General features: G+C 43.1%; 1 protein-coding gene across 36 annotated transcripts in view; it reads left to right on the top strand.

Moving 5' to 3' along the window:
* The window catches only part of RBFOX1 (RNA binding fox-1 homolog 1), a 1,926,172-nt gene that overhangs the window by 1,853,576 nt on the left and 58,858 nt on the right, over nt 1-13,738 (top strand). For 23 of the 36 annotated variants that reach the window (XM_069486147.1, XM_069486173.1, XM_069486151.1 and 20 more), the window contains one exon: nt 909-989. The exons of the other annotated variants lie outside the window; for them this stretch is intronic. In XM_069486147.1, the coding sequence (XP_069342248.1) occupies nt 909-989 (81 nt within the window). The remainder of the gene's footprint in view (nt 1-908; nt 990-13,738) is intronic. 36 annotated transcript variants of the gene reach the window in all.

The raw sequence follows: 13,738 nt of genomic DNA, 5'->3' as shown, positions 1-13,738 counted from the left end.
CTGATCCTGGTCATTCCTGGAGTAGGTGGTGGTTCAAAACATGTCACAGATTGAGGAGGGATCTCAGGACTCCACCGTTACTTGCCACTGTAAAACTCTGCATGGCAAGGATGAGCCCAGTGCCCCCTGCTTTAGATCCGGAGGAAGCGAGTCATCGCTGCCAGGCAGCCCTGGTCTTGCAGGGCTCGTTAAGCAACCTCTGCAGCTGGAAGGCAGAGAGCTTTAGAGAAGAAACCAGAATCACAGAAGCCAAAAGGCTGTCTCAGCCAGTGTGAGTCTGGGGTGGGTTGGCAAAAGTTGCATTTATCTCTTCCCTGCCTTCTGTTCTTCCTCTGGAGAACTAATTCGGAAAGACTAAAATACAGGGGAAGAAAAGTTTTCTCTAAACCTGTCAATACATACACTCACCATCAAGTGGTTATTACATGCCAGCCCCTGCCTCGGGGACATCTCCAGCCATACGATTCACAACCCTTTTTGGAGGTAGGTATATTTACCCCTGTCTTCCAGACGAGAATGCTGAGGCACAGAGAGGTACAGTGACTTCCCAAGATCACACAGCAAAGTGGTGTTTGAGTCAGGCGTACTATCTAGTTCTCTCTGACGTTCCCCAAGTTCCCTTTTCAGCGTGCCATGCTGCTTCCATTCCTGATCTGAATCCGGGCCCTGGGGCAGCCAGCCTCCGCTACTCAACCCCACGTGAAAAGTCATGACATGTGCTTGGTGGGCCGGGGGGATGGGCTTGCCCTGAATCCCTCGGCTAAGGCAGGGGGCTTCCTCGGGTGTCCCCGTCGTGCGCTCTGGGATGTGGCTGTGTTTTCATTTCTCTGCCTTTCTCGTTCGCGTGATCGCTCAGGTGTAGTGTGCCTGTTCCCAAACCAGATACCGTCTCTCTCTCTCTTTCGTAGGCACGGTCCTGTTGTGCCAGGCAAACCAGGAGGGATCCTCCATGTACAGTGCCCCCAGTTCACTTGTATATACTTCCGCAAGTAAGCCCACTGTCGTGGCTCTCTTTTTGTTTTGTGACATAAACCCGAGTCCAGTCACCTTCCCTGCCATGTAAGTTCTCTTCCCCTCCCTCCGCCCCACCCTCGCTTGTGGCCCTCTGCGAGGCGAAGTTGACTTCCATAGCATGTCTCTGTTTCCCTGTTGCCTTAGCATCCGACCCCCTCTGCTCATGACCATTCACGTCTGAATCCTCACCTCCCAGATGTCCCAGCCATTCCTCGTCAGACCTGTCAGGATTGTGGGCATGGGGTTGACGGGAGGGTGGTGGGAGGGCGGGAAGCTACAGCTATAGCCTTTTATCATAGCTTTGCAAATTGATATAAAAATAATTTAATACATGCAGGCCACCCAAAAGGCGACTCTAGCCTAGCCAAACATGCTTGATGGGGTAGTCTTGGGCACAGTCGTCTCGCTATTGAAAATATAACTAGCCTGCAGCTAGTGACTTGTTTGCAAAGCTGTTCTGTCTTTTGCTGTATGACTCCATTGAGGAGGAGGAGAGAAGAATGGGATTCTCCCCCATTTAACTAGGTGGGGGGCAGTGAACAGTAATAAAAAATGTCTCTTAAAAAGTGGGGGCACTTTGACATACATGAATACAGCTGTCATTTGCTGGAGGGAGCAGACCAAAACTCTATATGGAAAGTAGATCACAGTGTTGATATGGAAGAACCAAAGTTTCCTCTGCCTGGGATGGATGCCCCCTCCACCGTTGTCCCAGATGGTTTGCCCCTCCTCAAAGAGTCTCCCAGCCACAGCCAAGACTTTGTCACCTATTTCATACAATGTGTGTAAGTCCCGTGAAATTCCCAGAACGGCCAAATGAGTCCTCTGTAGGGTCAGTGCTCAGAAGTGAGGCAGGCAGCCCTGCAGGGCAGTGTGGGTGTTTCTAGGACCCGCAGGAGAAGGGAGTAGGGAGGGAAGCAGAGGTACCAGGCTCACGACTATCAAGAGGCTGAGATACAGAGGAGAATCCTCATCCCCCGGCCAAAATCCAGCATTTCAGTTCCCTAAGTGTGAGGCTCAGACACACCGAGCTCCTCCTGGTGGGGCGAGACTACTATGTAATGAGTTGATGACAAACCTGAGGTTTCTGATGTCTTCAGGAGGTTGGGGCAGCCGGTTATTTCTCCCAACCAGAGTATAATTGTCCAGGACAGTTTGAGCGTTAATGAAACGCAAGGTATATTTCTGTGCCCCCAAGAAGCCAGAATGTAACCATACTGGCAAGGAGTACTTCTTTCTGAATTTATGAAAATTGTCCCATTTGGGCCAATGTAAATGTGTGTGTACATATCTCCTAAAATTATTAATATAATGCCGCTACACATTTTCACATGTGCAGCCTTGTTTATTCCTCTTGAGATCTGCACCAGGTAGGTACCATCATGTTTGCTTTGCAGTTGAGGAAGTAGATGGTACAGAGAAGTGGATTAATTTACCCAGGATCACACAGCGAGGATGTGACGGATTTGTTTTTTGAACTGGGGAAATGATTCAACCTTCAGCTGCCTTTCTGGGTCCTTTTGACTCTGTCAAAAGGCCATCATTGTTTCCTTTACCTGCCCTCACTTCTCCTCTATAAATGTCATTTTCTGAAGGAGAGTTGATACACCATAGGGTTGAGTCCCAGGGTATTATGTTATTTTTTTCTCTAACATTGTTGTCCTGTGGAACCGTCGGGATTGAAACCTTTATCTGCTCTGTCCAGCGCAGTGCCGATGGGAGGGAGGCGCTGATTTTATTTTACTTTAATTGATGTTACCTTAATTAGCCACATGAGGCTAGTGGTTACCATATTGGACAGTATGGCTCTATATGATCATATGACCTATTTATATTTCAGTGTTCTTTACAGAAGGGAACAAATTAACTCCAAAAAAGGGCTAGTTTAAATTGGTACAGCTAATATAAAGTGATTTGGGGAAAGCGTGTGTCTTACATATCAAACATGGAAATATTTCACAAACTCTGCACAATAAAATAGCCGAAGCGTACAGAGAAAATGAAACCAACCAAAACAGGGGTTGTCGCCAAACCCATCCCGGGGCCCGTCTTATAAGGCTTATGAATTAAGAATGGTTTTTAGATTTTCCAAGGATTGTCAAAACAAAACGAACAAAACAAAAACAAGGAAGAATATGTGCTAGAGACATAGGTGGCCCACAAGGCCTAAAATATTAACCACTTGGCTCTTTTCAGAAAATGTGCCCGTCTGATTAAAAAGGTCAACTTTATTATTAAAAATATAAAGTGGCAATATCACTTCAGCTGTATATAATTATACTTTTTTCTAGGTTTAAAGTAAAAATTTATAATAATTATGGAAACCATAGAATGTGTGTCCAACATCCTTGACTTTTAAATTACATCATCAGTCAGTATTACCCACACATTAGTCATCCTATTGTTTTCATTTATTATCATGCCATATGCTCTTCGTGAAAATATGTTAATGACCCCATAATACTCTTGTTTAATTATGTTATATTTTAATCTGTTCCCTCCATTGTTGAGAACGTAGGTTCGTTGCAGTATTAAACAAAATAAACATCCTTTGATATAGCAGTTTTAAAGAAAGCAACAATTAATAGCTAATCCTGCTACCCCATAGGAAGGCGAAACAAAAACTAGGTTTTTTTTTACAGTAAGAATCTTTACTTGTCAATCTCTTAAGCAAGGGTGTTCAGAGTGGCAAGCTCAGTTAATTAGTAATTTGTAGTGGTGACCAACTCGGAGACCTCTCCTTCTCCAGTTGGGTGGCCGAGGGGCCTCCGGTTATTTCCACCTTGAGGTTGTGCAGTGGGACTGAGCATAAAGGTTATTGGCCCAACCCTACGATGCATTATAAAGGTTTCCTTTCTTCTGTATGGGTTTTAGGTCTGGGCTGTTTGCAGTTAGCTGGCTTCTTTGCAACATACACTTAGGTTTTTTCTCTTCCAGATTAAGATGCATTTTATAGTATGAAGCCATATCCCATTACCTTAATCAATTCAGCCAGTATGTAAAGGGTCTCTCTCTCTCTCTCTCTCACACACACACACACACACACACACACACACAGATACATTCATGGTCACGCGGTATCCTTCTCCTCCCTTCAGGTCTGATTTGCACGCGGCTAAGAGCTACATACCTTGTCTTTGAGATCTGATGGGCACAGCCTCTTTTTCTCTAAGAATTCAACCATCTTCCTTAAAGCTGAGGCTTCCTCACTTCTCAGCAATCTTTCAGGACACACTTGTTTTTTAATTTGAACATGCATGTGTTTACCATTTCTATTTAACAGTCATGCACCTGAGGAAAGGTGTGTGTAAATTACACTTCTGTATATTGGATCCTAAGTGACTTCCAAGATCACTCTGGAGGTTTTTTGGTTTTTGTTTTTTGGGTTTTTTTTTTTTTCTTTCATGGATTTTTAACTGGCTTTGGATGTTTTAGACTTAAATTGCCCTTCTTCCTAACCAAATAGCTAATCATCTGTAAATAACACCCTTAAATGCAGTAGGGGAGATGGTTTTTAAAGGAACCCTGCTGAATTAGTCTGTAATGAAAATAATTCCTACTGAAGCTATCTGCTTTTTAAGATGCATTTTTGCATATTTTTTCCTAAGTGAATCATCCTAATAATATGACCCAGGACATCCAGAAGCATTAAGAGAAAGATGTTCACTCATTAACTACAACCTAATCCTATAAACTCTCCTATCTGACCCCAACTAATCCAGTTTTTTCTTTCCTCACCCCCAGACTTTATGCTGATTTGAAACCTAGTTCAACTTGAGTCACAGGGCATCATGCATACCCTTCCATGTTCTAATAACCCACTCTCCTCCAGAATGTAAAATGGGTCTACTTTATATCAAACTTTAAATGAAGTCAGAGCAAAACTCCAGGGAATCAGGCAAGACCACCTATTATAGTATCAAATGCAAAACATTTACTATTAATGTTTTTGAATAGGCTTTGAGTAACAAGCAATACAAACCCTTAGCAGAGAGTGTTAGTGAAGCTGGGGCAGGGCTGGTGGCATCTCACTGCCCAGCCCGTTCCGAGGGCCAGGGGTCTCTCGGCTCCCCTTGTGCACGGTAAGGGCACTAGCTGCATTACTGCCAGGGCCGTTTGCATACAGCGAATGCCTAACATCAAACTCAGCCCCAGGCAGAAATAGGACGGTAAAAAACAGCACATCTCTTCCAAATGAAAACAAGACTTCCATTTTTCTTCGCTGAAATATCAAGAGGTAAATTCACTGGTTGCATGGATGGGAAAGTCCACTTCTGATTTAGATTAGCAAAGCGTGCTGTCACTGATCCTCATTTACATATGAAGTAGCTGTTTCCAGAAGTAGGTACATGTTATCATCCTTATTTTGTTTTCTTCACAATTTTATGAATAGATTTTAAATTACAAAAGTAACAGGTGCTCATTGCAATCAGTGAAGCACACACATAAACACACACACACACACACACACACACACGATGGGAATAATGTAATAATATCCCCCCGTTATCCAGTAACACACACCCTTCCTTAAAGTCACCTGTGTGGACTCCCAGGAAACACCTTTTCATGTTTTCTCTATTATAATTCAAAGAAGGACAAACACACGTACAATGGGGTGGGGGGTGTCAGTCATTTGACCTTATACGGAGGAGAGTGTACATATACATATTTACGTGCTCATTACACATATTAGTCTTATTTAGTTCCACTTGATAATATTGTGACCATCTCTCTTTAAGCCTTTGTGATATTTTCATGCTATTTCATGCTGAGGATGGCTGACAGTTTATTCAACCATTCTCCATAGGTAGTCATTCAAGCTCCTTCTTTTTATATCCCCTCCAGAAAGGCTGTAGTAAAAATGTTTGTGTACACCCTTACACACCAGCGCTTCAGATTCTACACCTACATTCCCAAAGATGGGATGGTGGGTTTCATCCCTACAGTCTTTCCAGCACTGACGTGTTTTGCTCTCTTTAATTTTTCAAATCAGATTGGTGAAAAATAACATTTCCATCTGCCTTTCTCCTAGGAACGAACCTCATCTTTCACATATTCAGTTGTCATTTAGACTTTACCTTTTGTGAGTTTCCAGTATACATCTTCGCATTTTCTCATATGAGTTTTTCTCATTTTATTGTTAATTCCCCTATGAGGGATATTTGTTCATTAGGGAGAATAACCTGTAAATAATACAGATGTTGCAAACGTATTTCCTAAATGGCTTACATGTCACTGTCCACTTTAAATTCTATAGGCAAACGTATCTGTCTTTTCATTTGCTGTCAGCCTTAGGTGGCATTTTTGATTACAAAATCTAAAGTGAGCACGTTTTGTTTAGCACCGTATCCGTCAGCTCAGGCTGCCATAAGAAAATACCGTAGACTGGGAGGCTTCGACAACAGCATTTATTTCCTCACTGTCTGGAGACTGGAAGACTGAGATCAGGGCGCTGGCACAGTTACACTCTGCAGAGGGCCTCCGCCTCCCCGTGTTGTCACATGACAGACAGCGCATGCACATGCGCCCGCGCCCTTGGTGGCATCTCTTCATGTAAGGGCACCGTTCCCATCGTAAGTTCCCTCAAGACCTCATTGAAACCTAATTGCCTCTCAAAAGCCCCACCTCCAGATACCACCACAGTGAGGATTAGGGCGTCCTTCTACGCATGAGTTTGTATGGAGGAGACACAGTTCAGTCCATAGCAAGCCCCTTGATCCAAGGATGCCAGTTTTATTTGTCAAGGGCCAGAAAAGCATTTTTCGCTAGAAGTTTCTGTATGGTTCCATATGCTTATCAATGCAAATGAGTGTATTTCTGCAGTTACCTGGAAGCCACAGCTGAATGTTAGATCCATGTCAGGACAAACCCTAAAGTTAAAGGAAGATGAATGCTATTTTTCCCTGAGATATTCACCCCAACCCTCCTCAAAAAAAAAAAAAAAAAAAAAAATCTGATATCACAGGCAAATGCTTGGGAACCTAAATGTTATCAAAATGCAAAATCATTTCCTCATTTATTCACTCCTAATGAAACTCAAGGGCAAGTGGTAGTGGCATAGTTTTAATTGATATATTGATTGCAGATTTTATGGAAGTAATTGTGTGGAATTCATAAAACAATGATTTAAGTGGCAGAAACATACATAAATCAGGCTGCACTATTCTACTTTTAGGTAATTGGTAGAACTTCCATTGGTTTCTGTAATTAAAGTAAGGGCCTAAATTAATTTACGGCTTCCTCTTTCTTCTACACAATAGAGAAAATGTCCGTGGACTGAGTTCAGTTAATAGAAAGTGTATGTGTAGGTCATTGTGTTACTGACACGTTGGTGTTAAGAATTGTCTTCTTTCTCCCTCACTTGCTGGTAGCTCATAGCTTCTTGGTTGTCCCCGAGATGTTTTTGTCCTAATCTTTCCTGGAGAGGTTTTTTTTTTTTTAAATAAAAATAACTACTGCTAGGAGTAGTGTCAACCAGTGAGGTGCTCACTTCAGACAAAATTTAAAGGAGTGCCAAAAAATTCAGTAATCCAGACAAATAACATTTTAATGCAATATGTTTTAAAAATCAAAATGAATGGGAAAAGATACATGATGAACAGAATGTTAAAATTTCCTAAAAATACTCTGGATGAGTATTATTAATTTTTGCTTTTAGAGCCCGTAGGATTCAAGATGGCTTAGTGCATCCTTCTTTTTTTGTATTTTGATAGTCTGCTCATCATGAAATAAAAAGAATAGTTTGGAATTTTAAAAAATATTGCATTAAAACATGATTTATCTTGATTACCGAGGTTGTTTTTTTGTGTGTTCCCCCGACACACACTCAAGTTCTGCAACCAAGGTGAATGCCAGATTGTCATCACCCTCGTTCCAGCCCTGGAATGTTGGTGACAATGACAATGAAAACCAAGCCATGGATACTGAGCGCTCAGTATGTGGTAGGCATTCTGCTAAGCCCTTCTCATGAGCTTTTGCACTTAGTCCTCACAAGAAACTATGAAATAGGAATGATGATGATGCCACCTTGTCTCATGAGGAAATTTAGGCTTAGAGGTACTGAGGAGCTTCTCAGAGATCACCCAGTTAGATGGAATTTGAACCCAGCCTGTGTGAACCCCAGTCCTTTTCTCTTAACTACTCTCTCAACTTGCACCCCTGTATCTAGATCATATTTATGCTTTCATCTTACTTTAATATGTACCAGGAGAAGGGTATCCTTTTCATGTAACTATGGAGTTTTTGGTGTCCCCCTCCCCCACCCCCTGCTGAAGTGTTGCAATGCTGGGCTGCAAGGAATGGCTGAGCGTGAAGTGACCCTGCAAAACCTCTGAGCAGTGCCCAGCATCTCTATTTGCACCAAGATTCTGCTTTCTCCTCCCCGTCCCATGATTTCTGGAGAGGAAATTTTTTCCCTATCTAATATGTCTGGCCAGGGCTTAGCAAAAATTGTTCTTTAAAAGGCCAGATAGTATACGCAGCTCTACAGGCTATCTGGTCTCTGTTGCAACTACTTAACTCTGTTGTGGCTTCAAAATAGCCATAGACTACTACACATGTAGCCATAGACTGTAACACCTGCATATAAATGAATAGGGGTGACTGTGTTCCAATAAAACTTTGTTTATAAAAACCGTCTGCAGGCCAGATGTGGCCCCAAGGGTCATAGTTTACCGACCTCTTTGTCAGGCTGTCATCTGATTTGAAAGGGCAGAATATCACTACTTCTGCCATCATTTGTCACTACAGACAGACTCACTTGGCTACTGAATTCCTATTTCCTGCATTGAACCCACGGATTGAGAGATTTCTGAGACATCTGCTAGGTGCCATGTTCTGCCTGTTGCCTCCATCACAGCATACGTGTGATTTAATGAACAGGGGTCATGCACGATTGGGCATGGTTGTCCAGCTACCACCCCACCGGTGGTGAACTCCAAGAACCATTCTTTATCCATCACTGAAGCATCATCTCTTTGCTTTGGCCCATCTGCCCAGCTTTCCCCATGGCCCAGCACATCTCTGATTTATTAACAAAAGAAATTTTAAGAGGCTTTTACTAGCTCCATGTTAAATCCATTATTCTACCTGGATACCGGTCCTCAGAACAGGTGCATTTGTATTTTCAATCCCCGCCCATCACCACTAACCACAACTCTTCCACTGATGGCAGTGGTTACTTTGGCTGAGTCATAATCATAGCCCACTTTGTTGTTGTTTTGCTTTGGCCTTTTTTTTTTTTTTTCCCTCCTTTTTACCAATTTCAGGAAATTTTTTTTTTTAAAAAAGAAAAAAAAACCCAAAGACTGATTGAAGTCCTCCAGTTCTTCATACGAAGCATCTGCAAAGAGGAAGCCACATTTCAAGTGGCTGCTGTCTAGCTCGCTCTCAGCGCTTTGGTTATTAATCTCAATGCAGAATAGCGGCTTTCGTCTTTTTCAGATGGGGGTCTCACTTCTGCAAAAGGCTGCCAATTGCAAAAACGACCATCCCGTGGTGTGCCCCCAAACATCTTATTTGTCTTGATATTTCTTTCACAGAAATACATATGACAGATAAGGAGTCACTGGAGGATGCGTTTGCTTTGTGTCAGACAGATATTAAAACAATAAACCATGTTGCCCTGGGATTCTGGTGCATACACAGCCAGAGAACAAGGCCGAGATGAGATGTTTCTTAAAGGCAGCGAGGCAGTTCCGGGGGAATTCCCTGGAAACCCCAAGTCCTGTGATAGCGATGACAGAATGTATTTTTTTAATGCTCACGTTTTCTTAAGAGGATCAACTGGCTGGTGCAGCTCTCACGTTTAACCCCTTGACAATGCCCACCCTGCTCCGGCCTCGGCAGAGGCGAGAGAGAAAGCCTTCTGTCGTTTAAGAGGCTTATTCTGAGAGTTTATTTTTTAAGCACTCATCTGCCATTTACTTGTTTCCTCAAGCTAACGTGCATTTAAAATGGGGTAGGCGGGGACGAACGTGTTCTGTGTTCAGAGCTCTGAACAGGAAAGTTGCAGGGGCCGAAGAGAAGGTTCTGCTTAGTTCCTGGAAAATAAAGGAGGGTGGCTGGATGCAGTGGAACAGGTGCACGTTCCTAGGGGACCCAGCTCTGGAAATTGAGCCAAGCCCTCTCTGGGTCTACAGAGCTGGGAGTCAGCAGCTTAGGAGAGGAGAAGCAGCAACCGATGACACTCATATAATTCAAGTGCTGGAGGAGGGATTCTGGATGCTTTTTGGATAAAAATGCCCCCAGGCACAGAGGTGGCCACTCCTCCCCTTGCCTCATTTCTCTTCAGAAACAAATCTCCCACTCAGTGCAAAGACACATGTAAGGCAGTTGGGCTTGCCTCCCTTGGAAGGAAAAAGAACCTGACATAGTTCATTTAAACCCAGTAATTTAAACACTAGCTTCCCGAAGAATGCCAAAAACACCATTTTCTTAAATCATGCATTCATTTATATAAAAGAACTGTCATGCCAAAAGCTATTTATTGCTGCCGAAGAACTTGGGAGCAGCATTAAGAAAATGCAGTTTCGGGACCAAATAACACACCACGTCTTTCAGATCCATCTCCTTGCGTTCTGTGTGCCTGCAACATAGGCTCTTGATGCCTAATTGCTTTTTGTGTAAAAGCAAACAGACAAACATAGCAGAACCCTCTCTATAGGCACAACAGTCCGTGGGTATATATCATCCCCATCCTTAGCATTTGCTACAGAGATCTCAGAAACATTTCCTAAAGATCTTTTTTTTGTCTGGCAAATCCTAATCCCTGCTATTTTTACAAAGGTCTCCCTAAGCTACAATGTGATTTAGTCGGAGGAAAAAAAAAAGCTGGATTCAGGCAGAGCTGGGAGTAAATTATCAGGGTACTCTAGTGCTTTGATTGTGGCCAAGTCTCTTTGCGATGTAAATAGCCATAAATATTCACCTACCCATGAGCATTAAGAGAGAGAGTTTGTGCAGAGTCTTTCAGGCTTCTTGAGGCATGATGCCTTCTCAAATGGCTACTTTTCCCTTTTCTTCCTTAAACGCCATCTTGTCCAGGATTTTTAAAGGTTCACCAAGGAAGCTGGTTTGGAAGGTTTATATTAGTCTAGTGGCTAGACCACTGGGTCATTGCTTTTTCAGTCTGTTCTATATGGGGTTCTGGCTTGGATATTGGGCAGATGATCCCTAAGTCTGGATAGTACCTGTCCCCCAGGTTGGCTTTGTGTGTTGACCAAAGGATCCAGACTCTGTTTTTTAAGTCTGAGACACTGACAGACCAGCTATCCCCACAGATGGCTTGAACTGAAACGCACAATGCGTGTGCATCGTGTACCCATCCCGTGAGCCACCGCCAGCCCCCTCTGAGGACCTCAGGTTCAGGAGCTGCGGCAGCCCTAGAGAACCATGGGAAATCCATCCCAGCATAAGGAAGCTAATTTATCTCACTTGCCCTGCTTCCTACCTGGAGAGGCAATTCACCAAGCTTGCTGTTTCAGCCAGCTGTTAGATAGATCATGAATGATTTAACAGTTGAAACTTTACTGTGTATGTGCACTCGATAAAGTAATTATTTATATAAATTATTTGGGGTTTTTCCCACCCATGGCTTCCTGGGGTTGGGGAGGAACTAAATTGACACCAGCACAGGTTTTGTTAAACTAACGGAGTGTAGTGAATTGCTTCGTCCAAATTAAAATAGATCTCAGCATTGCAGGGCTCTGTCTGTCTGCAATGCTCCTTCAAAGGACAGAAAGCACCTTTGCAAATGCCATTTGCGGTCCAAGTTAAACACTACAAGATTAAGATTCATTCTCGTTTTGCTGAATGAAATGTTACAAAAATCCTGCCTGGGTTGCGGGGGGAATAGTCAATACCTGAGAATAGAGAGATCCCAGATACCTGTTCTGCACAGTAAAAGCACATCACCAGGCACTCAGCAGCCGTGATATGTGCCACACGTCTGTTGGATTAATCTGACCGTTTGTAACCTGGGAGAAAAGAGACAACAGCTAACTTCAGGAGGTAAGCAGGAACAGCGTGGCAATTGGTTAAAACCAAGGCTGCTGTCTTCACTCAAAGACCTTAAATGATCAAAAATATTCATGTGCATGAGTAGTGTGTCGGCTCCTATTGTTGCTTTTTAAACGTGTTTTTTAAGTTAGAAAAACTTTCTGCTTTGGGAACATGATACTCAATGCTCAGAGTAAATCCCTGTGTGTTCATTGCATTGAGTTTTTTGGTTTTCCCTAGATGACTCATTTATTTTATTTTTTAAAAAAGTATTGAGTGAAGTGATATTTGATGACAGTATGAACAAATTGATTATATACAGAAAAAAGTGCAACATCCCAAAGTGTTATGGAAGTTTCTTATGCAAACCTTCCAAGACTTTGAAATGAGTTTCTCATTCTAATCTTCCAAATTCAAAATTTCTAGTTGAATTTAGTCATAAGGAGCTCATTATTTTGACAGTGATCAGGTTTGTGGGTACAACTGTGGCCTCTGCTGACACCACACTAATGTAACCCCGCTCACTATTGCTGTAGAGTCTACATTCCCAACCTTTTGCATTGAATATGACCCCCCTGGCTCGCATCCAGATGTGAAGATCAGCCCCAGTGGGGAAGGAAAACAGCTGGCCTTTAGACTCGTATCAGGAACATAAATCAGTGCTGATCCCTATGGCCTACATCCAGTTAGCAGAAAAGGAGCAAAGCCTTTCCAGGTGTCTGGAAAGCTCAGAACATAAATATATAACAGAAGAAATGACACGCGTGTGCGCACACACACAATGTCTCCTCCTAGCTCCCAACAAGGAGCATATTGAGATCTCTGGGAGACTTGTCAACAGATTCCCCTGCAAATTAACCCAGTCCGTGATGAATTGGGGCAGGCTGTCTCAGGTGTGGGATGGCTCTAGGGAGGTGATGTAGCAGCTTGTATAAGCAATACGAGGGACTCCAAATTGAGAGGCTTGAAGGTGCACAGAGAGAGTAAAGGTAGCTTTTTCCCAAAGCTGACTGGGGCTACCTTTGTGTGGGGTCATAGATAGGATCATAGGCTCTAGTGTCAGGCTGCCTGGGTTCAAATCATGGGGCAAGTATCTGAGCTGCTCTGCAGACCTCCATCTCTGCCCCAGGAAAGCAAAGATGGCAGAAATCACGGTCCACATGGCTTTATGAGGACTGAGTGGGTTAATCCGTGGGTCTGGCAATTAGCATGTATTTGTAAATGCGAGCAGTTATCATCATGCAGTTGAATCTCCTCCACCTGATAATGGAGTTTCAGAGATTGGGCTTTTGCCAGTTGTAATGGAGTTGTTGCTTAGATTACCCCAGTTATCACTGCTTGGGTTTTTAGACAAGTGAGGTCGAGGATCCCCCATCATGAACCCCATCACTAACTCAAAGTTTCTGTTAGAATATTGCATCCTTCCTAGGAAGCCTCTCAGTTTAAGAACCAGCACCCATTTTCTTCTGTAATTGAACTACTGTTGTTTCAGTTAGTTACTACAGTTCTTTCTGGGTTCTTCTCACCATGTGATCAATCTACATTTCAATGAGTACCTGGTGCCAGGTCATCTGTGAGATGCTGGAGGCACAGTAGTGACCAAAATACAGTCCCCAGGACATCCCAACAGAGAGATGTGTGATGACGTTGAAATGAAAGATGATAAGAAGCTGATAAATGAAGGAAAACTAAACCAACCGGGTAATGTAATGGCGACGCGTGT

Source organism: Eulemur rufifrons, chromosome 14 (genome assembly GCF_041146395.1).
Source record: "Eulemur rufifrons isolate Redbay chromosome 14, OSU_ERuf_1, whole genome shotgun sequence".
NCBI lineage: Eukaryota > Metazoa > Chordata > Mammalia > Primates > Lemuridae > Eulemur > Eulemur rufifrons.
This window is presented reverse-complemented; position numbering and strand designations above follow the sequence as displayed.